General features: G+C 35.9%; 1 protein-coding gene across 2 annotated transcripts in view; it reads right to left on the bottom strand.

Annotated features, from left to right (window-relative positions):
• LRRC7 (leucine rich repeat containing 7) overlaps window positions 1-24459 on the bottom strand; it is a 410462-nt gene that overhangs the window by 165648 nt on the left and 220355 nt on the right. For both annotated transcript variants that reach the window (XM_044914052.1, XM_044914051.1), the window contains exon 7: window positions 16113-16176. In XM_044914052.1, the coding sequence (XP_044769987.1) occupies window positions 16113-16176 (64 nt within the window). The remainder of the gene's footprint in view (window positions 1-16112; window positions 16177-24459) is intronic.

Genomic DNA, 24459 nt, shown 5'->3' with positions numbered 1-24459 from the left:
TTGGTAAGGATATGGAGACACTAAAACTCTCATGCACTGTTAGTGGGAATGTAAAATGGTGAAGCCACTGTGGAAAACAGTATGGAGGTGCCTTAAAAAATTAAAAATAGAACTGCCATATATATGATCCAGCAGTCCCACTTCTGGATATATATCAAAAAGAATTGAAATCTCTCAAATATTTATTTGTAGTCCCATGTTTATTTCAACTCTACTCATAATAGCCAAAATGTGGAAATAATGTAAACGTCTACGGACAGTGAAATGAATAAAGAAAATGTATATTTGGTATAAATATATATAAATGGTATGTATTTATATAAATATTAATCAGCCTTAGAAAAAGGAGATTCTGGAATGTGTGACAGTATGGATGAACTTTGAGGACGTTATGCCATGTGAAATAAGTCAGCCACGGAAGGACAAATGCTACATGATTGTACTTACATGAGGTATCTAAATTATTCAAGCCCATAGAAGCAGAAAGTAGAATGGTGGTTTCCAGGGGGAAGAATACATGGGGAGCTGCTGTTCACTGGGTGCAAAGCTTCAGTTATGCAAGACGAAAAAGTTCTAGAGATCTGCTGTACAGCATTGTGCTTATACTTAATGATAAATATATAGTGAAATATAGTACTGTATACTTAAAAATGTGTTAAGAGGGTAGCTAATGTTATGTGCTTTTTCCCCACAATTAAAACAAAAAAAGAGCTGAAAAAATAAATAACCACCTTGCATCTGGTACAGTAGTCTATTGAGAAGTAGAAATTTCATCTTTTAGTTTCTTAGGTCTCAATTCATGAAGTCATTATTAACTCCTATCCCTCTCATTCCTGATATCCAATCTGTCAACAAATCCTGTTGCTTCTACCTAGAGGCAGAATTACTTTAAAGTTAATGATGTTCAAACTATCAGGCCTCTTACTTGCATGAACTCCTTCCCAGATCCTGGAAGGAAGCCTGGCAGTGTGTTCACATGGCTACATTTTGTGCAACTTGCAAAATTAAGATAGTTTTCTTTTTTAAGATTTCAAAAATGGAAACATAATTCACATACCATAAATTTCACCTTTTAAGAATATAAAGTTAAGTGGCTTTTAGTATACTTACAAAGTTGTGCAACCATAACAACTATCTAATTCTAGATCATTTTCATCACCTCCCCCAAAAAAACCCCATACTCAATCTTGCCATTCTCCCTTTCCTCTAAGACCCTGGAAATTACAAATCTATTTTCTGTCACTATGGATTTGTCTAATACGGACATTTCATATAGATGCAATCATGTAATACATAGCCTTTTGTTTCTGGCTTCTTTCACATACTACACTGTTTTTAAGGTTCATCTATATCAGTCCTTCATTTTTTTTATTGCCAAATATTCTGTTGTATGGGTAAACTATATCATGTTTATCCACTTTGGATTTTTTCCACTTTTTAGCTATTATGACTATGCTGCTATGAATATTCATATATAAGGTTTTATGTGGACATGTGCTTTAAATTTTGGGGGGTAGTGTGGTCAAGTGAATAATGGCTCCCTATAGATGTGCACATCCTAATCCCCAGAAACTGAATATGTTATCTTACATGGAAAAACAGAATAGAGGTATGATTAATTCAAAGATCTTGAGATGAAGAGGAGAGATTATCCTGGGTTATACAAGATTATCCAATATAGTCACAAGTGTCCTTATAAGTGGGGGGCTGGAAGATCGGAGAAGGCAAAAATGGAGATATGACGACAGAAACAGAAGCTGACGTGGTGCAAGGTAGGGGCCACAGACTCCAGAAGCTGGAAAAAGAGAGAAAATGGATACTTCTCTAGAGCCTCCTGAAGGAACACAGCCTTAATGACACCTACAGAACTTTAAAATAATAAATTTGTGTTGTATTAAGCCACTCAATTTGTCATAATTTGTTACAGTTCAATGATGGGAATTATATGTTGAAACTTGGAAGTGGGTTACTGCCATAATGAATAACTAAAAATGTGCAAGTGGCTTTGGAATTGGGCAGGGGACAGAAACTAGAAAAATTCTGGCTATAAATTTGTGACAGAAAAAGCCTAGATTGCCTCGAACACAGTGTTAGTAGAAGTGAAGAAATCATCAAGATATATAAGATATACAAAGTTCTTAAGACTGTTGCATCAACAGAAATACTGCCAGCATGGGCTGAAAGGGAGAGAGAGGACAAAATGAGAGAAGACCGCAAGACTCCTAAAAGTCTAGAGGTAGGAAACAGGTTGTTCAATCTACTTGACTGCCAAAACTTGTGTACCTTCCTGGAAAAGGAAGGATGACTAAGAGGGTGGAGCTATAGGCACACAGCAATAAATCTTGAGCCACAGGGGTTATTCCCAGGTCTTGAAACCTAATGGAGTTTTCCTGGTTGGATTCTGAAACGGTTCTGAGGGTACACTCCTCTTGTACTCCTATTCCCCACCCCTCTCCATTTTTGTATGGGTATGTCTATATAACTATTATCCCATGCCTATTCCACAACTGTATTTTGGAAGCAGATGAACTGTTTTCTAGTTTCACAGGCCTACAGATGGAGAGGAGCTCTGCTCCAGTATGGACTATACCCGGAACTTTACCCATGCCTAATTTAGATGCTTTAGATGATGAAATTTGGGACTTCTGAGCAGATGAGATTTAGATGAGATTTTGTACTTGAGTCAACGTTGTAATGGATGAGACTTCTGAGGAACTTGGGTTGGGGTGGGTGCATTTTCACGTGGGTCAGACATGAATCTTTGCAAACAGAGGCCAGACTGTGGTAGCCTGAATAATGAACTTCCAATGATGCCCACGTCCTGATCCCCAGAACCTGTGAATATGTTACCTTACATGGTAAAAGAGAATTTGCTGATATGATTAACTTAAGGCTCTCAAGACAAAGAGATTATCCTGGATTACTTGGGTGGCCCCAATGTAACCACAAAGGTTCTTGTAAGAGGGAGGCAGGAGGGTCAGAGAAGGCAGAGAAAGAAATGTAATAATGGAAGCAGTCAAGAGTAGGAGATGTACTATCTGATACAGAGAATGAAATGATGTGAGAAAGGGGCCACTAGTGAAGGAATGTAGGCAGCCTCTAGAGGCTGGAGAAGAAAAGGCACGGATTCTCCCATGAATCCTGGAAGGAAAAAACCCATGATGATATGCTAATTTTTTTTATGATATGCTAATTTTAAGACATCTGACCTCCAGAACTATAAGATAATAAATTCGTATTGTTTTAAGTCACTAAGGTTTGTGGTCATTCAGCAATAGGAAAGGGATACAGGTTTATGCCTTGTCCTGGAATGCTGAGTTAAAAGTAAAACAATTTAACTATAATTTTTATCCTGACTTTCCCTATGTTGCAGTTTCCCTCATGTCATGTAGTGATGGAATGGCCATAGACATTTGGGGGAGCTGGATATAAGGAAGATGCATTGGAATATAGGCTTGGTGGAATATATTTATATGATTTTCAATCTTGTTTGTATATAGTTACCTTGTTGCTAACCATCTAGGGTATAAAAGACTTCCAGTAATACTCCTGCCCATTGTGCAAACTCCCTTGACCATCATGACATGAAAGTGTAGGGCCAGAAGACATACTGAACATGAACATACCCTTTGGTTCCCACCACCAGAAGTATGTTGGTGGAGGAAGAGAAACAGGCTTGAAATGTATGGAGCCAGAGGTTTTCCCAAATTTGTCAACAATCCTAAAACTTTATAAGGCATATCAGTGAAAAATTGTAAAGCTGAAATGAATGTTTCTGAATTATCAGTAATAGAAATCATGCTAAAGATTGGATTACTATTATCTTCATAGAAAATGATATTATAAGATATATGTCATGTGAAGGCTGTCAAAGAGCATGAAGCCAAAGCATAGGGAGAAAAAGAGCATAAGAGATGTGTGTTATTATGTTATTTTCCTGGACTTAATGATGTTTATGGCATTTGTTAGCTTTTCAAAGTTGTATTTTATTAACTTCAATTTGTAATTTAAAATTCATAGTTTCTTTTTCCACCTTAAGTAAGCATTTCACTTTTGTAATCAATTATGTATTCCTAATTTTTGTATTACTTATTGAAAGGGGGTATCCCCAGTTTACAAATTCAGATTCTACTCTTGGCCATATCTTTCAAATTTACCCAGAAATCAACTCCTTACCACCTCCACTGCTACTACCTCAATCTAGGACACTATTATTTCTTGCCTATATTATTGCAATAACTTTCTAACTCGTCTCTTTGACTTCACCTTGCCCCACTTTCCACTTATTCTCAACATAACAGTCAAAGTGATCCTGGTAATGTAATGTAATGTAATGTAATGTAATGTAATGTAATGTAATGTAATGTAATGTAATGTAATGTAATTCATGTAATGTAATTCATGTAATGTAATTCACATAACGTAATGTAATTCATGTAATGTTATTCATGTAACATGTAATATAACATGCACTGTAATATAATGCAATGTGATGTAATATAACTTAATATGTCAGGCCACAGGTTCCACTGTTCAAAAGCTTCCAAAGGGCTTCCATTTTATTCAGAATAAGATGCAAAATCCTTAAAATTTCTTATAGGATTCTATCTATCTACCCTCCCTCCCCCCCACAATTAATTTATCACCTATTCTTCTAACTTATTCTACTCCACCCATTTTAGTCTTCTTTGCTGTTCACATATCAGTTTTGTTCTCATCTCAGGTATTTATAATTCCTGTTTCCTCTGTCTAGAACTATCTTCTACCGAGCTATTTGCATGGCTCACTCCCTCATCTACTTTAGGTTTTTACTAAAATGTCACCTTCTGAGTGAAGCTTCCCTAGCTACCCTAACAAGTTACACCTTCCATAAACACACAACTCTATCCATCCCTCTTCTTTTATATTTCTCCTTGATGTTTTCATTGTCTTTTAGTTTTGGTTTACTGTAAACCTGAAATCAAATACATTTTTTCTATTAATTCAATTTCAGATCATATGCCCAAATATTACCATTTCAGCACATAAGGGAGGAAGAAGTAAAGTTTAGTTTGATTACTTTAAATACAGTTTTTTGTTATTTTTTTGGGTGATTCATAATCCCTATTCACAACTCAGGAATATACTCTTGGGTTTACTCCATAATTGCATAATACTTCTGTTTTCTTTGTAAAGCCTTGATTATAAATGTATACTCTTACTTAATGTAGTTTACCCCGGTTCAATTAGGGATATTTCTTTTTTCTTTAATTTCTCTGGTAGAAATGTTTGACAGAAACACCAGGATACTTGACTACATTGAGATATATGCCATTCTTAGAAAAATCTATTTATGGAAAGGCAAACGGAGCTAATTAATTCCATTCATGGTAGCTAGTCATGATATTGCAGTAATGAGAAATGGCAATGAGGGAAACACTGCTTCCTTTGAAAACAGGCAGAGATGACTTATTTTATTGGTAGGGAAGGGAAAGTCTGAAAGCAACAAAATGAGCTTCTTTATTTGCATATATGACATTGGAGTTTGCTTATTAAAGCCCTAGGTCAACAGATGTGGTATTTATAAATGTGGAGACCCCAATTTGATTCTTACGATGAAAAGCCTCTACAATTATTTTCAGTCAGAAAATACATTTTAATCGAATGCTTCATCAAGGATTCCTTTCAAATTCCAGAGTTAGTGGAAATACAGTTTTATTTACTTATTGATCACAGTGGTAAATTGTGTACTTTAGAGTTTCATAGAGAAACTCACTTGGAAGTTTGTCTCAAAGTGAATTGAAATTGATTCTTTAAAGGATATCTAATTGTAGAATGATTGCTTTTCAGGTAAACTAAAGTATTTCCCCCACCTCTATTATTGTTTAGTTTGAATTAAAAATTTCCAGTTTGGCATGATTCTGATGATGAGAATTGACTGAACTATTTACTTTAAAATCAAATGATTCATTCATTCACTCAAAAACATTTATCAAGTGCCCGTTGGGGACATGGTGCTCTACTAAGTGCAGGGAAAACTATCCGGAGGAAATGATGCCAAAATGGAGTCCACAAAAGTAAACATTTGTTTTATTTTATTTATTTATTATCATTATTTCTTTACATTTGTTTTATTTTAAATGTGTAAGCTCTTGCCTCTCAGCAGGGGGCCCACTTTTCTATATCCTAGTTGGCAATTCTGAGGTTAACAACATTTCTATTTTGTCAGGCACTGACAATTGGGTGGACTGGAGAGAGACTGGAAAGCTAGAGGAGGAAGATGAGGTGTGCTCCTTCTATTTAATTCCTGGTCATTTTAGCATCTCAACAGCAACAGTTCTCTTTGAGGTGACACTAAGCTTCAGCAACAGCAGCAGTTCTCAGTCTATAGTTTTCCCACACACCTAGAACCAGCCTTATCATGGCCCCTCAGAGACACCAGTACCAGCCTCTTTACAGGCCTGAGTCCCATACACTACCTTCTTCCCTTTGATCTCTACCCTAGAAGTGCTAGCTGCTTCCTACAGTGTCCCCTTTCTGTCCTCTCAGTTTTCTAAGACATGAGTAACTGTCCTTTATATTAAATTTCCTTAGTTAAACAATTGATGTCGTTTCCACCCCCTGACTGGGCCTTGACTGACGCAGAAATTGATATACCTCTAATAATTTAAAAAAATGTTTCATTTCTCAAGTTTCTCTTGATCTATTAATAACCTTTGGCAATGCCTGTGATGTACATCTACAACCAATGTCCTACGTAATTCTACAAATGCAGGAAATGGAGGAGTTAATAATTAGGGTGCCTCAAATGTTTTTCCTAAAAACAGTTACAGGATTGCAAATTGTATTTTACTATTTTGTTCTTTTTTATAAGCTTTATCTGAAAAAATAATTGACAAAACTTGATTAGTAGGTATGGCAAATCTACACTGTAATTACTTATGGAGGAAATTGCTAGATATGCAAATATAGTGCTTGCCTCAGGTATACATGCATCCTAGCTAATTAAAAATGAGCACAACTTGAGCAAAATAAGGAGGTGAAGCCAATGGCAGCTATGCTTTTAGTAGAATGAGTTTAGTTTAATTCTAATCAATTTAAATTACAAGTTAAATCATTAGCTAAAATACTTGGTTATTTCAAATTTCTATGAAAACACATTTGTATTATTTATATAGCCCAAACAAATATTCCATTGTAGGAGCCAAGGGGAGATAGCCCAAAATGTACCACTTTGGCATACTGATTATTTTGAACCAGAAGTTACTTAAGTGTAAAAACATTCTGACTCCTTTTTGTCTCTAGAAACCAGGAGATAAGTCTCCCATCCCTCTACCAGGAGGTAGAGCCATTCTTATTATCAGAGATAGGGAACTCAGAGCAAAGAAAGCTGTATAAACAAAGCTTGCATTTTTGCTAATTTACTATTTCAGCCTAGCCCAAATTCTGTTTACATTCCTTACCAACTGAAACCTCCAAATATAAGTTTTGTCTTGCCAATTTCATACAGATTTATTGTCTTTTTGTCTAAAAAGCATAAAAACTGCCTTCTTTGGTCATTTCTTTGGGCCTCAATTTCTTTACTGGGACTCTGTACACAGTCAATTAAACTTTTTTTTTCTCCTGTGAATCTGTCTGATGTCAAATTAATTCCTAGACCAGCTGGAAGAATCTTGAAGGCTAGAGTAAAACCTTTCCACCCAAATTCTATACAACTACTGGCATTTCTTCTCAGGGTCTCCATTCTTTATTTATCTATTTGAAATTTTTATATAACCCTACAAATAAAGTGAAAAAAACAATAAAAGTAATTCAGTTTGAATACTGATATTAGAAATTCTTGCTTATGGTGATCTGTAGCCTTACTAAGCATTCAAAATGGTGATTTGCAGAGTGCAGAATATTTTTTAAGCTTTTCTAAGGAGAAGTTTTATGGGATATCAATCCTTTAATATAGTTCACAGATGGCTGAATTTATGAAATGTTTTTATAAAGACTGCTTGACATACTGTCTCAAATATTAGATAGTCAGAATGATACTTCTCATTTCCTGATGAATTCGCTAGACTTTAAATATAATCAATCTTTGCATTGTCTTTTAAAAAATTAAATTTTTTCATCACATAAAATATATATATATATTACTCTTTAAATATTTTTGTTCCTGTATTTAGGTGTTTGTTTTTTAAAATTCATGTTGTGTTCTTTAATCCAGAGTGAGTGGCCTATAATTTAGAAATGTTTCTGTCAGTAACTGGTACATTAAATAGTTCAAAGAGTTGACAATACTCTTAAAATGATCTATCATACTTCAAATTCTGGAAAATTAATACTGGATAATTTTAGGTAGAGAGGCAGAAAGACTTCCTTTGAGGAGATGAAATAAGCATCTTTTAAATTACCCTTTATCTGGTTACTTTTCTAAAAAAAGACCTTATAAAATAATTATTAAAATAGCATTTTAAAATCACTTATGATATTATAATCATATTCATATTTAGTCCAAATTCCAGAGGAAGATACAGAACACATAGATAAAAGGAAACATTTGAGGAGATAAGGACTGATAATTTTTTAAAATTGATGAAAAACATAAACCCATAGATAAAGAAAGCACACAAGAATAATGTATAAAAATCAAACACATGAGAATAGCATTTAAAAAATCCCAGAAAATATTAAACTGAATGTAGTTTATATAGAAGGTCAGGATCATCAACATATCATGATTATGTTGCATTTCTTTCACGGATGCAAAAGCAGTTTTACATTAGAAATCCCCTATATAAATAAAATTAAAAGGCATGGAAGAAGATATTTGCAAATGACACATACCCAGTAAAGGGCTAGTATCCAAAGTATATAAAGAACTGATGCATTTCAACACCCAAAAAACAAATAACCCAATTAAAAAATGGGCAGAGGACCTGAATAGACTATTTTTCCAAAGAAGACATACAGATGGCCAAGAGACACAAGAAAAGATGCTCAACATCACTCATCATCAGTGAAATGCAAATGAAACCACTATGGGCTATCACCTTACACCTGTCAGAACAGCTAAAATCAAAAACACAAGAAACAACAAGTGTTGGCGAGGATGTGGAGAAAAAGGAACCCTCTTGCACTGTTGGTGGGAATGCACACTGGTGCAGCCACTCTGGAAAACAGTATGGAGGTTCTTCAAAAGTTAAAAATAGAATACCCTATGATCCAGCAATCACACGACTGGATATTTACCCAAAAAACACAAAAACACTAATTCAGGTACATGCACCCCTATATTTATTTCAGCATTATGTACAACAGCCAAATTATGGAAGCAGCCCAAGTGTCCACTGATAGATGAATGGATAAAGATGTGGTGTATATATATACTATTATTCAGCCATAAAAAAGAAAGAAATCTTGCCATTTGCAACAACATGGATGAAGCTAGAGTTGATGCTAAGTGAAATAAGTCAGAGAAAGACAAATACCATATGATCTCACTCATATGTGGAATTTAAGAAACAAAACAAATGAGCAAAGGGGAAAAAAGAGACAAACCAGGAAACAGACCCTTAACTTTAGAGAACAAACTGATGGTTGCCAGGGGAGAGGTGGATGGGGGGATGGGTAAAATAAGTGATGGGGATTAAAGAGTACACTTATCATGATGAGAGCTGAGTAATGTACAGAGCTGCTGAATCACTGTATTGTATACGTGAAACTAGTAGAATATTGTATGTTAACTATACTGTAATTAAAATAAAAAACAATAAAAATAATAAAACAATACATATTTAATATCTTAAAAAAATCCTCTATATAATTTACAGCATCAACAGATGAAGAAGAAAAAATGTTATCATCAGATAAAAATTGTTATAGAGTTGGCATCTTCTCATGATAAATTTTCTCAGTAATCTAGAAATAGGAAGGTATATTCTGAACTTAATAAAGAGTATCTATGCAAAACTTATAGTAAAGAATATTCTTAATAACAAAATATTATATGCATTCCTATTAATATCAGAAATCACACAGTAACATTTGCTTCTATTCAACCATTCTCAGATTATTTGATTACCTACATAGAAATCTCTAACCTATAGACAAATTATTTATATCAATAAGAGGCTTTAGCCGGTAGCTAAATATAAATTTAAAAAATCAAGTGGATTATTGTATACCTGCAATAAAACATTGGGGACTATAATTTTTGAAAATGTACATTTATAACTCCAACAAAATGATAGAGTATTTGGAAATAAACTAAAAATGTGTAAAACCTTTTTTGAAGAAAATTATAAAACTTCACTGAATGATATTAAAATGGATAAATAAATTGGAGATATGTCATGCATAAAGAGACTCAATATCATAAAAATATCAATTCACCATAAACCAATGAAAATTAATTTATTCTAATTTCTAATAAAATCCCAATGACATTTTTCCCTTTTAAGGAACTTGATAAACTAATTCTAAAATTTGTACAAAAACTAAATGTCCAGATGCCTACGTTGTAGAGATTTATTCTATCAGATATCAAAAACATTGTTTGTGCTACTTAAGATGGTGTGGTTTTGGTACCCAGATCATAAACCAGCCAATGAAGAAGGTAACTTATGAATATATGGAAATCCTATTTTGTTAAGAGGTTGCACTCATTCAGGGGGAAAGGAAGGACTGTTTATAAATGTTGCTTGGAAAACTATTTTTTCATAAAAAAATAATACATTCAATGTAAAATAATTAAGCCCAGATGGAAATACACCTGACTATAAATAATGAAACCTTCAAGGTTTTAGAAGAAAACATATGAAAAGATCTATTTGACTTCGGGGAGGCAAGGACTTCTTAAGAAGGACACAAAATACACTAGGCATAAAAAAAAGTATGCATATTATTACATTACAATTAAGAACCTCAAGTCATCAAGAGACACCAAGAAGAAAGTAAAAAGAAAACTGCAGAGACTGGGAGGAGGCATCTGTAGCACATATAACCAAGAGAAGATTAGCATCTAGAATATATAATAGACCCCAGTACGTCTACAAGAAAAAGACATCCAATAGATAAATGAGCAAAAATACATAAACAGGCATTTCACAGAAGAGGAAACACAAACTGCCACCAACATATGGAAAAAGCACCAATCTCATGAGGGATCGGGGATAGGCAGATTCAGATCATAATGGGATGCCACTGTCAGCCATTATACTGGAAAAAATATGAAGTCTGACAATATCAAGCGTAGACGAAGATGTGGAGCTTGGGGGCACTTACAGGTGCTGGTAAGTGAGTACAACTGTTTTGAAAAAAAAAAGCCACATTATTTTTCAAGTTGAATATGTGCACAATTAATGACTGGGAAATTCCACTTCTAAACATAAGCCTTAGAAAAATTCTTGCACATGTGTACTTATAGGAATATTCACAGTAGCAGTGTAATAAAAAATGATTGTGAAGAAAAAAGTAAGTAAGTTGTAGTATAGTCATATTTCTAGAAAGCCTGAGAACAAGCAAAGTGAAACAGTGTAATATTTAGACATACAAATGTGGGGTATGTTAAACGTAATTTAGGATTGTACTTGTCTCTGGGAATGAGGCAGAATTAGGTAAGAGCCTACAGGTAGCTGTATAGGACTGGTGATGCTCTAGTTCACAAAAATATGGCAGTGGGTTCACAGGGATGCATTTTAGTATGTTTTATAACTTAAACATATACTACATATATTGTTTTATATGTATCACATTTGATATAATAAAATTTCAAGCCTCTCTGATTTTATTATTTTCTCTTAAGTTTGAATTTCAATTCACTATTTATTTTTTGGCTATTATTTGACAGTCTTCCTAATTCAGCTGCAGAGAAAGCTTCTAACTCATAATGTTTGTAAAGAATTTATTTGAATTTGATCATCATGCATTAATAGAATAGAATGCACACTATAATTTCAATTTGGTAAACAGAACTATCTCTATAAAAACACATATAACCAGTACGTACTATGTCTCAGTTATAGTGCAATTTCAAATCTCACTTCTCCCTTCACTTGACCTCCCTTCACTGGAATAGCAGGAGATCAAGAAATCGGGCCTTTCCTGGGATCCTCCTCCCCAGTTATTCCTTTTAGGAAGGGTTTTGTGGCAGGGAGGGGAGTGGAGACCAGGGAACCTCCCATATAACAAGAGATGCTCCAGTGACCACCGTTCTCTCTCTTCTTCTTCACCACTGCCCACTGTGTCACTCAGACTGCTGTCAGCCCTTTGTGAGCCATGCCTGCCTGCCTGCATTACGTGGCTACACCCTGAACCACGCACAGACTACTCGGCAGTCCGCTCTTCGCCTCCTCTGGGCTCAGCTCTTTTCTCTTTCTGGTTTGCAAAGAAGCTTTCTTACTTTGTTTCTTAGAGCTTACTCTTGATGAAGGTTCCCATAGCAGAGTTTTTGGGGGCTCTGAGTGACACTTTTCTTATTATCTTTCAATACAGGGAAGGGAGAGAAAAGAGAATGAGAGGCTGGGAGCTGGAATCTGGGGCTTGATGGGGGAGATGGGCATATGCCCTCACATTGTTTCTGGATCCACGATCCCATCTTCCTCCAGGCTCTGCTGCTCAGTCTGCTTTCTTTTCCAATATTCTCACTCATGGTGATTTGCTTTCAGGGCCTTGGTTATTTCCACTAACAGTGCAGGATGAATAGGACTCTTAGTCCATTGGACAGCTCTATATACATGTAAAATATATATACCTATCACAGAGCTCCTGGGCCCCATGGCAATCACTGAATCTGTTCTAGTGTCCTTGACCATTCTTCGACTTTGGGAAGCTCCTGATTATTCTGTGACAGTTAGAAGGCTGTCTACCAAGAGTATACAGAGGAGTTTTAAGAACTGATGTTATCCAACGCATCAACCTAATATGTCCCATCTCTAACCTGGCCCCGAATAATACTCATTTGATCTGATTAAAAAAATGATGGTGGCAGGGGGAGAATATACCAAAAACATTGATAATGGTTATATAAGGGAATGAGATCATGGATTACTTTTACTATAATTTTTACAAATCTTTTAACTTTTTAAATTTAAAAAAAATGGGTATGTGTTAATTTTATATTGACAAAAATAAGCCATGAAAGAAACAACAATAATAAAAAACCTTTGAGAATCCATTATGTTCTCAGAACTTTGCCCAGTATTTTCTGGTGGTTACTGCTGTTAGAAATGTAAAATAATTCTTTCTGTTTAGAATCTTTCATTATGACAAAGGCAACCTTAAGTAGATCTTTCTACTTCAAACATAATTTAGTATATTTACATTGAGTCTCAAGAAAGCAAACTTCTGTTCTTTTTATTAGGCTTTCACAGTGTAAGTTTTTTTTTGACTTATTATCATCCTCTCTGCATATCTGTCTCTTTAGAATGTCACACAAAATGAATTCTCTAACAGTAATCTCCTAGGTGTCAATACCTAGTTACAGAATGGAACTTATCCCCTTTCCTACACATGATGTTGTTTCTAGAGGCCTCTTATCAAAGCAAATTTTCTTATTTTCTCATTAAAAGTTGTTACTTTCAGGGAAACAACAGCTAGTCCCACACATATGACTAATAAAAGCCAGACATCTGATTAAAAGTGATTGACAGAAATGTGAAATTCCATAATTATACTCCCCAACCCTCCTCCCTGCTGCCAATGCCAAGTAACTCAGTATTATCGAATAAGTGGTCCAGGGACAAATGAAAAACTTTTTTTTAGAGAGACTTGCTTTGTGACTAGCATGGAATACTGGGAGTTCAAAAATAAAAAAAAAATGTTTCTCCTCAATGATGATTTCTTAGATACCGTAAAGCATAAGTTAAAATAACATGTTTTTTAAGTTTATTTTTACTATGTCTAACTTCACAAACATATAAATATATCCTATTCATATTTTTGGTCCAAATATTTATAGACTTGATTTCCAAAGTCATATACCTGACAGAATCAAAATTCATAGAAACATATATTGAGTGTTTATTATAGATTCTCTTGCATGGAATTTTCCCAAAAAGCCTATGAGACAGATGACTTTTATACCCTTATTTTATTGAAGAGGACACTGAGGATAGAGAGTGAGCTACAGACCCAAAGATACCCGGCTAGTCAGGGACGGAATTGAGAGTCAAACCTCAGTTGTCTGAATCCACGGTCCATGTTCTTTCAACCACTAGACCTAGCTACTGGGCAGATTGTAGCTTTTTAACAATTGATTTTTAAACTCCCAGTATAAAACAGTTTGCTACGGCTATTCCCTACCCTTATCAACCTATCTACCTACATTATTAATAAGTATCTACCTTAAAAAAGCCCGAGGTACATTGGATTATGTACTGAGTCGTTTTGCCCCCATATCTGTGTTGAGGCCACCTTGCAAACTGCCCTATAACCAAGTTGCGTGCATTGAAAACAGGGCAAACCTGGTGGTGTGATGAAGCAGGTGGAGGGAGGCTCTGAAGTTTATTTTCACTGGGCCTCTCTCAGTTAACACATCATGTGGACCCTCAGAGCCTGCACGTGGGCTATAGGGTCACTATTGGCATTAAGGCTAGTGAGATACCTTCACAACAGAAAGGGGGGGATGGACTGACCAGCCTGAAGCTGGAGGGGAGACAGGATAGAGACTAATATAGCTAACAGGCAGTGAGAGCTGAGTGGTAGCAATGGGAGCAAGGGGGAGCTGGCCAGTGCTCACCTGAGCCCAAAGAACTGACTATGGTTTCAAAACTCCAGATTTAACACAGGGGGCAGAATCAGCTGCAGACATCAGGCCAGAGGCCAGCCTGTCTGCCAGCACACTTCTGAAAACCGGACTGAGACCAGGGAGTTCCTTTTCTTCAGAAAGACGTATAGCCTCCTTTGCACATGCCCAAATTCCATGTTATGAAGAGAGGCAGGGGAAGGTGCGAAGATACGTGACAGACAGAATTGTTATGCAAGGAGGATGAACACAACCCAAAGGGATCTTGTAACTTCTTAAATCAGACTATACTTTTAATTGCAGAAGACTAAATGTCAGCTTTTACCCTCAAGAAACAGTTGATAGAGGCTGGGATAATGGCCAGATTAGTTATGGTCAAAGTCCAACAAGTTAATTTCTTTGCACATTCAAGATGAAGTGTGGATTATACCCTGTACACTGGCATTTATTGAGAATCCCTTTTTTCCAGGCCTGGTACATGCTTTATCTCATTTAATTCTCACGCTAACCCTGTAAAGAAGGAGCCATTAGCATTTCTATCTTAGAGAAACTGAAAAAGAGGCTTAGAGAGGCTAAGTAATTTGCCCAAGGTCATATAGTTAGCAACACAGCTGGGAGAGAATAGTTGATTACTTAATTAAATGTTTTAATTTCAAAATAGTTAAAATATGTTTTAGATTAATTGCATTTTTGAAATTTGAAGATGCTCAAGAGGAGACTTCTGAATTAGAAAGAGTCTGCTTATGAAGGACTATCTGCTTTCTAATTTGCATTTGAGATTTTGGTCTTCAGGCAAATTTTAAAGAAAGCTTAAGCCTGAAAGGAGCAGTCAGAATTCTGTCAATTTTGGCAGCAAGATGGAAATATGTGTTCACTAGAAAGAAACTTTCAGTACAATTGTAAATGGAAGGCCTTTAAACCCTCCTGTTCTCTAAGTATCCTCAAAGGCAGAAGTCTTCAAGGTATGAACTTTGAGTTAATCAAGTCTTGCTTTAATTCTTGTCCAACAACATAAAAGCTGTGTAAGTTGGTGACCACTTTGAGCTCATTTCCATAAAGTTAACATGGCAACATGGCAAATAAGGGTTAAATGAGATAATATATATGACACACTGAAGTTGGTGCCTGTCCATAGCTGGTGCTCAAAATTGTCAATTTGCATCTCCTTACCTCCTCCTCTTCTCTCTCTCTCTCTCCCCTTTTTAGTGAATCTAATACTCTCCAGTTCTCTATGGTTTACTATACAGTCAAACAATCACTTTATTTCCTGGGTTTCATTTTGTTTTTATATTTAGAAATGCAAATGTGCACTTGGATAATTTAATACCTGGGGTTATAGAGACAAAATAAATAATCTCCTGGGGTGTATTTATAAAGTTTAGAAAATGCATTCGCTTACCAGCTCACTGAATTCATTATTGCCTAGGTCAAGTCTTTCCAACTGGGCCAGTTTGTGCATTGACCTATAACAGATGGAAAAAAATACTATTGTGAGGCAGTCCATCACACATTGCTCCAAAATACATTCCATTCACCCCCTGTCAGATTTACCTGGCTTTACAGGGCACAGAAATGGGAGTATTTTTTGGAGAGGAGTAAACGGCAAATACATAATACATGCAAACTGCACCTGCTTACCATATTTCCAAAAGCCAATCTATGGTGGAAATACAGAGCTGGCTGCTTAACACAAATCCGGGAAGCTTGTTAAATATCTATACCAGTAGGAGGTATAGGGTGGGTCCACAACATCTACATTTTTAAGAATCATCACAGATTTGGGAACCAATGGATGAAACCAATTCTGAGCAAAGCATTCTAAAACCCCACAATATGGCCATCATTTCATCATCAATCTTGTCATTTTCTATTTCCCTACATGAACTTCTGTTATAGACAGACTGTTGTATTCACTGTCTCCTAAAGATACTGGCTGGGATACAGCTCTGTAAAACGGTAAAACCTTGAGCAAGAGTTGGTGCCAAAGGTAGAGGTATGTTGGCCAATGCCACATGTAATCAACATTTCTTAAGCCATTCTCAAATACAGCGTACCATGTAAGAAAAGATAGTGTTTTTCTGAGATCCAAGTTTTTTATCCTCCCACTAACCAGAATGCTATCCTTAAGTCCTGACTATACAGAAATTCTGGAGGCATCATTGACTCAAATCTTAGAAATTTTAGTTCCTTTGTCTTTAAAATGGCTACAGTAATTATCTCATAATGCTTTTTTGAACATTAAAATACTATTATAATCCAGGCACTGTCAGGCACTCAGAAATGCAAAAATGTGTATACCCTTTGTTCATTCAGAAACTGTTATTGAAAGATTTGCATCAGACAATCTTTTGGAGTCTGGAGGACAGCAGCGAACAAAAGGGACAAAAACTCCTACCCAAAGGGACTTCACATTGCACTGGTGGGAGAATTACAATAAATTACAATATAATTAAGTATAAATACTAAAATAATTAAGTATAATAAAATAAAATATTAGAAGGTTATAAGTGCTATGGAGAAATCTTCAGCAGAAGAGGTATATATGAAGAATGGATATAGGGGGTTTGCAATTTTTAATAGGGAGATCCAGGTAAGCCCTTACCAAGAAAATAAAATTTGAGCCGAGACTTAAAGGAAATGAAAGAACATGCTAGTGCATGGACTTTAAAGCAGGAACATGTTGCTTGCTTGAAGACATCCTAGGAGACCATGTGGCTAAAGCAGAGTGAGGGATGGGGGAGCAAAGAGATGATAATGAGGAGTTAGATAATATGAGGGCTTATAGCCCAATGTTAAGATGTAGGCTTTGATTCTGACTAAGATGGAGGGTCACTAAAAGGTTTTGATCAAGGGTGTGATTGATGTGACTTATTTTAAAAAGATACCTGTGATTGCAGGCTTGTAAATAGACTGAGAAGGACAAAAGTGGAAGGCAGGAGATCAAATAGAAGGTTAATGGAAGAAGCCAAATGAGAGGCAATGGTGGTTTGGAGCAGGGTGGTGCTAGTGAAGGCTTCTGAACATATTTAAGATTAGAGTCAAATGTTTTGTTGCTGAAATGTCTGTGAGGAGTAAGAGAAAGTAGAGTCAAATATAACTAAAAGTGTTTTGGTCTGAGCAACTACAAGGATGAAGTTGTAATTGATGGATAAAGGAGACAGGGTGGAACAGGGTTTGGGTAGATCAGAGATTTGTTTTTAAATGCTCTCCATCCTACCACCACACCCTCCCCACATACGAAAAAGGTAAATATTCGCGGTGATGGATGTGTTAAGTAACCAGATGGGAGGACTCCTTTCACAATATATGCATACATCAAATAATCACCATATATACTTTGAATACCTTACATTTTATTTGTCCATTATACCACAATAAAATTGAAGAAAAAAAAAGATGTTGAATTTGAAATTTCTATTGTAAAGTCAACTAAAAATGTCAAGCAGGGAGTTATATACACAAACCTAGAGTTTAGGGAAGAAGTCCAGTCAAGAGAGATAATTTGAGCATGGTCAGCAAAGAGACAGCATCAGGTCTTGAGAGTCTGAGATCACTAAGGGACTGAGTGTAAATGAGATGAGAATAGGTCTAAGATGACAGGAGGATGAGCCAACAAAGAAGACTGAGAAGTAACAAGGGTCAACCCGAGAGAAACCAGAAGAGTGTGAAGACGTGGGAATCAAGTAAAGAAAGTGTTTCAAGGTGAAGCAAGTGACAGATGGTGACAAAAACTGCTGATAGATCTGAGAACTGAGCATTTGATTTAACAACATGAAGATCAATAGTCATTCTGGGAAGATCAGTTTTCTGTTTTAAGCCTTTGCTAATGACATAAATATATTGATTTCCTATTATCTCTCAGGTATTAGGGTTATCAAGATGAAAGGTATTATTCATATCAAGAAGTAGCTCATAATCTTGAGAGGTATTGCTAAGACAATGGATAGTTTTTTACCCAGTGGAGTAAGTGTTAGAAAATATATGTGTAGGTTTCTAAAGAGCACAGGGAGAGGTACTTTCTCAGTGTTGGGAGTAAAAGCCTTCACTGATGCTTAATTTTGGAGCATTGATCAGGCTATAGAATCAAAGGAGATGGCCTTTTTTGAAGGAAATGTCAAACGGGTGGGTTGAAAGAGATTATGGCCCATTTCAAGGAACTGTGGGTTAATAAAAACAGTAAGAAAAATAGTAAGAAATAAGAAATAATATGTAGGCAATGGCCATATCATAAGGTCATCCATGTCAAGCCAGGGAGTCTGAGTTTTAACTTGAAGGCAATGGAAGCCTTTAGGATGTAGATTGGCAAGATGTATCAGATTTGTACTTTAGAAAGCTCACTCTGGCAGCTTGGAATGATGTGAGAAATGGGGAGAGGATGTGCTAGCAAAGGGGCCAAATAAGACTGTCCTGAAATGCATGTAAGATATAAGTGGGGTCAGAAATAAGATAAAGGCAGTATGGATGGCACTGTGGGCAATGAGAGATGCTCTGGTGAAGACATAGCTTGATAATGATGATGACTGACTGGGTGTGGGACATAAAGGAGAGGAAGGAATTTAAAATAGTTTCTGGATTTAGTACCAGTGTGGGAATATTGGAATGGAATTAAAGTGTGTGTGTGTGTGTGTGTCTGAGAGAGAGAGAGAGAGAAAGGTGGGGTGGGGAAGAGAGACTAGCGCTCAGGTAAAAGTCTTGACTGGAAATAAAAATTAAAAAATAAATAAGGGATATTTTTTGTCTATTCCACCTGAAAATTATCCCCCTTTTTTAGCTCACATACCATTTGTTTTCTTTTTCATGATTTACTTGATATTTACCACTTGCTTCCTTGAACTGTCAGTTTTTTTATATGTATATGCCTCCTTTTTCCACTCAGATCTTAAAATATGTTTCAAGATGACCAGAAGGGCCTCTGTGGGACCACCAGTCCAAAGATGGTTTTGAAACTGTGGCCAGCATTGTAAGAAGAACATCTGTCTCACCTCTTGCCAAATCTATACCACTGAATAGGTGCTTCTAGGAAAGGGGATGGTAGTGGCTGGGCCCCATGAAAAGAGAGTTAGATTTTCTTCTGAGCCTGGGAATATTGAGGAATGGCAAGTTCTTGCAAATCTTGTTCCTAGAGTACACAGCCCAACAAGAAAATGATGAGCACCAAAGCCTTGAGAGCCAAGGTGAAGGACCAAGTGGCCAGGTGTGGCAAGTGAATGAGAAATAATCATAGGAGTAGCAGAACCACCTGCATTTGCCTTAACCATGTAGCCTTAGGCAACAAATATTCTAGTGAGAACCACCATGAGCTGAAGACCAGAGGCCTTTCCACAATTTTCTGGATTTATGAATTCCGTAGTTCTCACTGATTCCCAAGGAAAGTATCACATAAGCCTGAGAATAAATTTTTTTCCCAGACTTAGTAGTGGAGAACCAAGACAAAATTAATTTTATTAAATGAAGAAATGGGGATGTCTTATACCTGAGTGTCCTAAAACAAATTTTATTAATTCTAGGATGTATATTTTCTCTACGCTAAATATTAGTGACTTCTTAAATCATCCCTTGTGTGTTAGGATTTCCAGGCCCCTAAACACTAGGATTATCTTAATCAATGTTTCTTGTCCAAAACAGGGCCAGGTCCAAATCTGGCACCTCTGTTTTTGTAAGTTAAGCTTTATTGGAACACAGCCATGTCCATTTGTTAACATATTATCTATGGCTGTTTTTCACCACAACAGTGGAATTGAGTAGTTGAGACAGAGATCATATGGACCACAGAATCCAAAACATTTCCTATTTCTGAGGGCCAGGTGGCACGCAGAATTGAACACTATTCTCTAGATGAGGGCTGACTAAGACAATGTATAAAAAAAAATTATTTCTTATGTGTATCAGGGTAGTTTAAGTTTGGTTTCTTTTGTGAAGTGATAGTCTCTATCTCACTGCTAAGCATTTTTCTCTTCCCATGCTAGTCTTAGGCTACTACTTCTGAAACCCTTGGTTCATAAATTCATACCTAGAAACCATATTTTAAATGTGTAACCTGGCTTCCTACCATTCCTTTGCCATTCTTCTGAATGGGCAACATTTTTCCTTTTGCTTGTTCTGGTACAACAAAAAAAAGGCTTCCCCATGAGGTTTTCTGAACTTTTCCTGAAGCTTATTTAAGTTCTGTTATGTAAAATAGCATTTCTTTTATCTTAATTTTATCTCATTTTATTTTTTCTGATTTTCATTTCCATCGATGTTTATTACTGTTATCAAAGTTTCCTTCCATCATTACGTTCTTCTGTTTTTGAGTTGTCTTTCCAATATATGATTTCTTACATTTTATATATTTAAAATTATTATATTCTTACTTCTGCTTTTTGAAGTTATCATTCAATATTAGTTCTTACATTTTTATACCTTTAAAACTGACTGCCTCTACCCACAAGATTTTAGACAGTCCATAACACAGCCTACTGCTTTTCTTGTTCATGTGCTAGTTAGTAAACTATAATTGTTCTGTCAAATTGTCAACAAATGTTCCTTTTAGCTGAATGTATGTAATAGGTTTTAAATTTCATCAGGATATAAACAAGTAAGATTTGTGAGAAAAATAAAATAGAATCCATGGAATTTGGTGTTTGTGATGTTCTTCGTTAGTACTCATTCATTAAGTTTGTGCTTCTTATGGCAGGCACCATGTGGACATAGGAGTTACCAAGATTTCTGGGATGCAGGGTTTCTCAACTTGGCACTACTAACATTTTGGACAGGTAAATTCTTTGATACAGGGGCCTACTGTGTGTACTATAGAATGTTTATCACATCCTACACAGTCTCTACTCCAGAAAGACTTATTTTCTAAATGGGGATGACCTTTAAAAAAATAATTAGTTCACAGGGTGATAAGTGCTAAAGCAAAAATATGTATAGATTGCCATAGGAGCTCAGAGGAAGGAACATCTAATAGTTTAGTAATTAGAGGAAACTTTAAGAAGAGGTGACATTTCATCTGGGTTTTGGAGAACTTTGCTATATGAATCATAACTATTTACCTATGTGAAAAGAAACAATGAAAATACTAAAAGAGCACATCTAAAGGGGAGGTTCTGAGATTGTAGCTTAAATCCACAATATTAGGGAGCCTGGGTGGCTCAGTTGGTTAGGCGACTGCCTTCGGCTCAGGTCATGATCCTGGAGTCCCGGGATCGAGTCCCACATCGGGCTCCCTGCTCAGCGGGGGGTCTGCTTCTCCCTCTGACCCTCTTCCCTCCGTGCTCTCTGTCTCTCATTCTCTCTCTCAAATAAATAAATAAAATCTTTAAAAAAAAAATCCACAATATTAACATGTATCCTTGAAGGATATAAAAGATTTTGGTCCAAAGAAACTCTAAAAATTCCCATTGCAATTTGTTGCAGGAAACCCTATTGCCCTACCCTCCTGGCTGGACAAGGGGATTTCTAGAATGCTGCTATCTTGTGCACCGAGGGATGGTTAGCAGATTATCAGCAGCACTCTCTGCAGTTTTCACGACCAACATATTTCCACACGTTGTCAAATGTTCCCTGGTTGGCGACGCAGGGTGAGGTTGGGGGGTGGGAATCATCTGTAGGTGAGATCTGCCATGCAAGAGGAATAATTCAGGCCTTTATCTCCTCTCCTTACTGATTAGTGGGAGGGTGAGCATCTTACTTTCATTTGTTTACCTCCTTACTCTACCAGTGGGTTCCCATGTGGGCTGTCCTTATGCGATTCACACCAGCCTGCTTGAGGGATGCACTCATTTGACTATGCTCCTTCCTTACCATAAGCACCTGTGGGTCAGGGGGGCCTATCTTTCCATCCCCACCGCGGAATCCAGCAGGTGTGATTTCCCCTTACAAATGGCTGGCCTTGAAGACATGATCGCCACCGTAGGTGAGAGAGCAAATGTTAGGACTTGGTCACAAGTTTGGGCCACATTCTCTGACAATCAAATGCTGACAATTTGATCTTCATCTGCCTGAATCAGATATCTTGCTGATTATTTAGATTCATTTATAAGTTCACCTAGTAATTTAAAGGTGCAAGTTCCAATGTAATTGGTTGTATTAAATAATGTTAACAAGCTATGGTCATATTATATAAATAAAAATTAAAGAAATGTTTAAATTTCTATGATTCTTACTTTTATCATTGTTGTTTCTCTTGACTATAATGTTCTTCCCCTAAATCTTCCAAAAGCTGGTTGCTTTTCTTCAACTCTGCTGATTTGTTTTCTCCTCACAATAGTCCATTCCCCATTACCCAAAATAAAATCTCCTTTGCACCTTCACCTTCTATGTTATTTTCCTGTTTCATTTTATTCTTAACACTTACTACTGAAAATATTTATTATTTAATTAAATACTTTATTTTGTTTAATTAAATATTTAATACTGAAAATTAAAATCTTTTTTGTTTGCTTACTAATTATTTTTACCCTGCTAGATTAAAACTCCATGAAAGCAAGTAACTTGTCAGTCTTATTCACAGCAAAATAGCTTTTCAGTCAGTGTTGTTTAATGAAGACATTCACCCATGCATGAATGAATGTTTCTTTATCAGCAAGAGGTTTGAATTCTAGAATATTTACAAAGACAAACCGCTCAATTTTTATCAGGTCCCTACAATTAATTAACAGTTGCCAAGGAAGCAGCTACAATTAATTAAAGTTGCCTAGGAGATATCCTGATAGGCCTGTTTCAATAAATACTGTAATGAACATACATTAGCTCATTTATTATGAACTATACATGATGATAAAAAGATATAAAGCTGACATTCACTAGTCTCTGGATATCTAAATCTTGTGTTACATGACCTAAGGACATTTTTAATAATAATTTTTTTTGAAATTCAAATAATAAGAAAATATTCTGTGAAATGTTTAGGTAAGTTTTTTGCACTATTGAATATCTGAAACCTAACAACAAAACTACGAATGTGGAGTACTTGAGGGCATGGACTCTGGATTCAGACTACCTGGGTCTGAATCCTGATTCTACCACTCACTAGATGTTTGATTTTGAACAAATTAAAGCACATCTTTGCACCTCAGTGCTCTCATCTGTAAGTGGAATGATAATAAGAATCCCTACTTCATAGAGTTGTGATGATTAAAATAGCTAATGTAGGAAAAGCACATAGATAGTGCCTGATATGTGGTAAATGCTCTATAAGAGTTAGCTATTAAAATAGTTAGGGAAGGCTTTCAGAGTTAGAAATAACTTAAAGAGATTTTCTAGGTCAGAGTTTTCTAAAGTTTTCTTAAGCATTTATAAATGTTGCATGATTTTAAAAAATTTTCAGATGGCCAGTACATTTTGGCAAAGCTTGATAAAAATGTAAAATGGAGTATATCTTAAAATCTGGGATTGTGATACCTCCAGGATTTTTTATAATTCCAGTAAAATTAATGGACAGTGTTATATTAGTTTCAGGTGTACAATATAGTGATTCAACAATTCTATACATTACTCTGTGCTCATCGTAAGTGTGCTCTTAATCCCCCTTCCCTCTTTCACCCATCCCCCTTTCCTCTGATAACCACTGGTTTGTTCTGTACATTTAAGAATCTGTTTTGTTTGCCTCTTTTTTTTCTCTATTTCTTGAATTCTACATACAAGTGAAATCCTATGGTCTTTATCTTTCTCTGACTGATTTATTTCACTGATACCTCCAGTTTTGTTCTTCCTTTTTAAGATCGTTTTGGCTATTTGAGGTCTTTTGTGGTTCCATGCAA

This window comes from Neomonachus schauinslandi, chromosome 4 (genome assembly GCF_002201575.2).
Source record: "Neomonachus schauinslandi chromosome 4, ASM220157v2, whole genome shotgun sequence".
In the NCBI taxonomy this organism is placed as follows: domain Eukaryota; kingdom Metazoa; phylum Chordata; class Mammalia; order Carnivora; family Phocidae; genus Neomonachus; species Neomonachus schauinslandi.
Note: the sequence above shows the minus strand (reverse complement) of the source record. Positions and strands in the feature narration are given on the sequence as shown.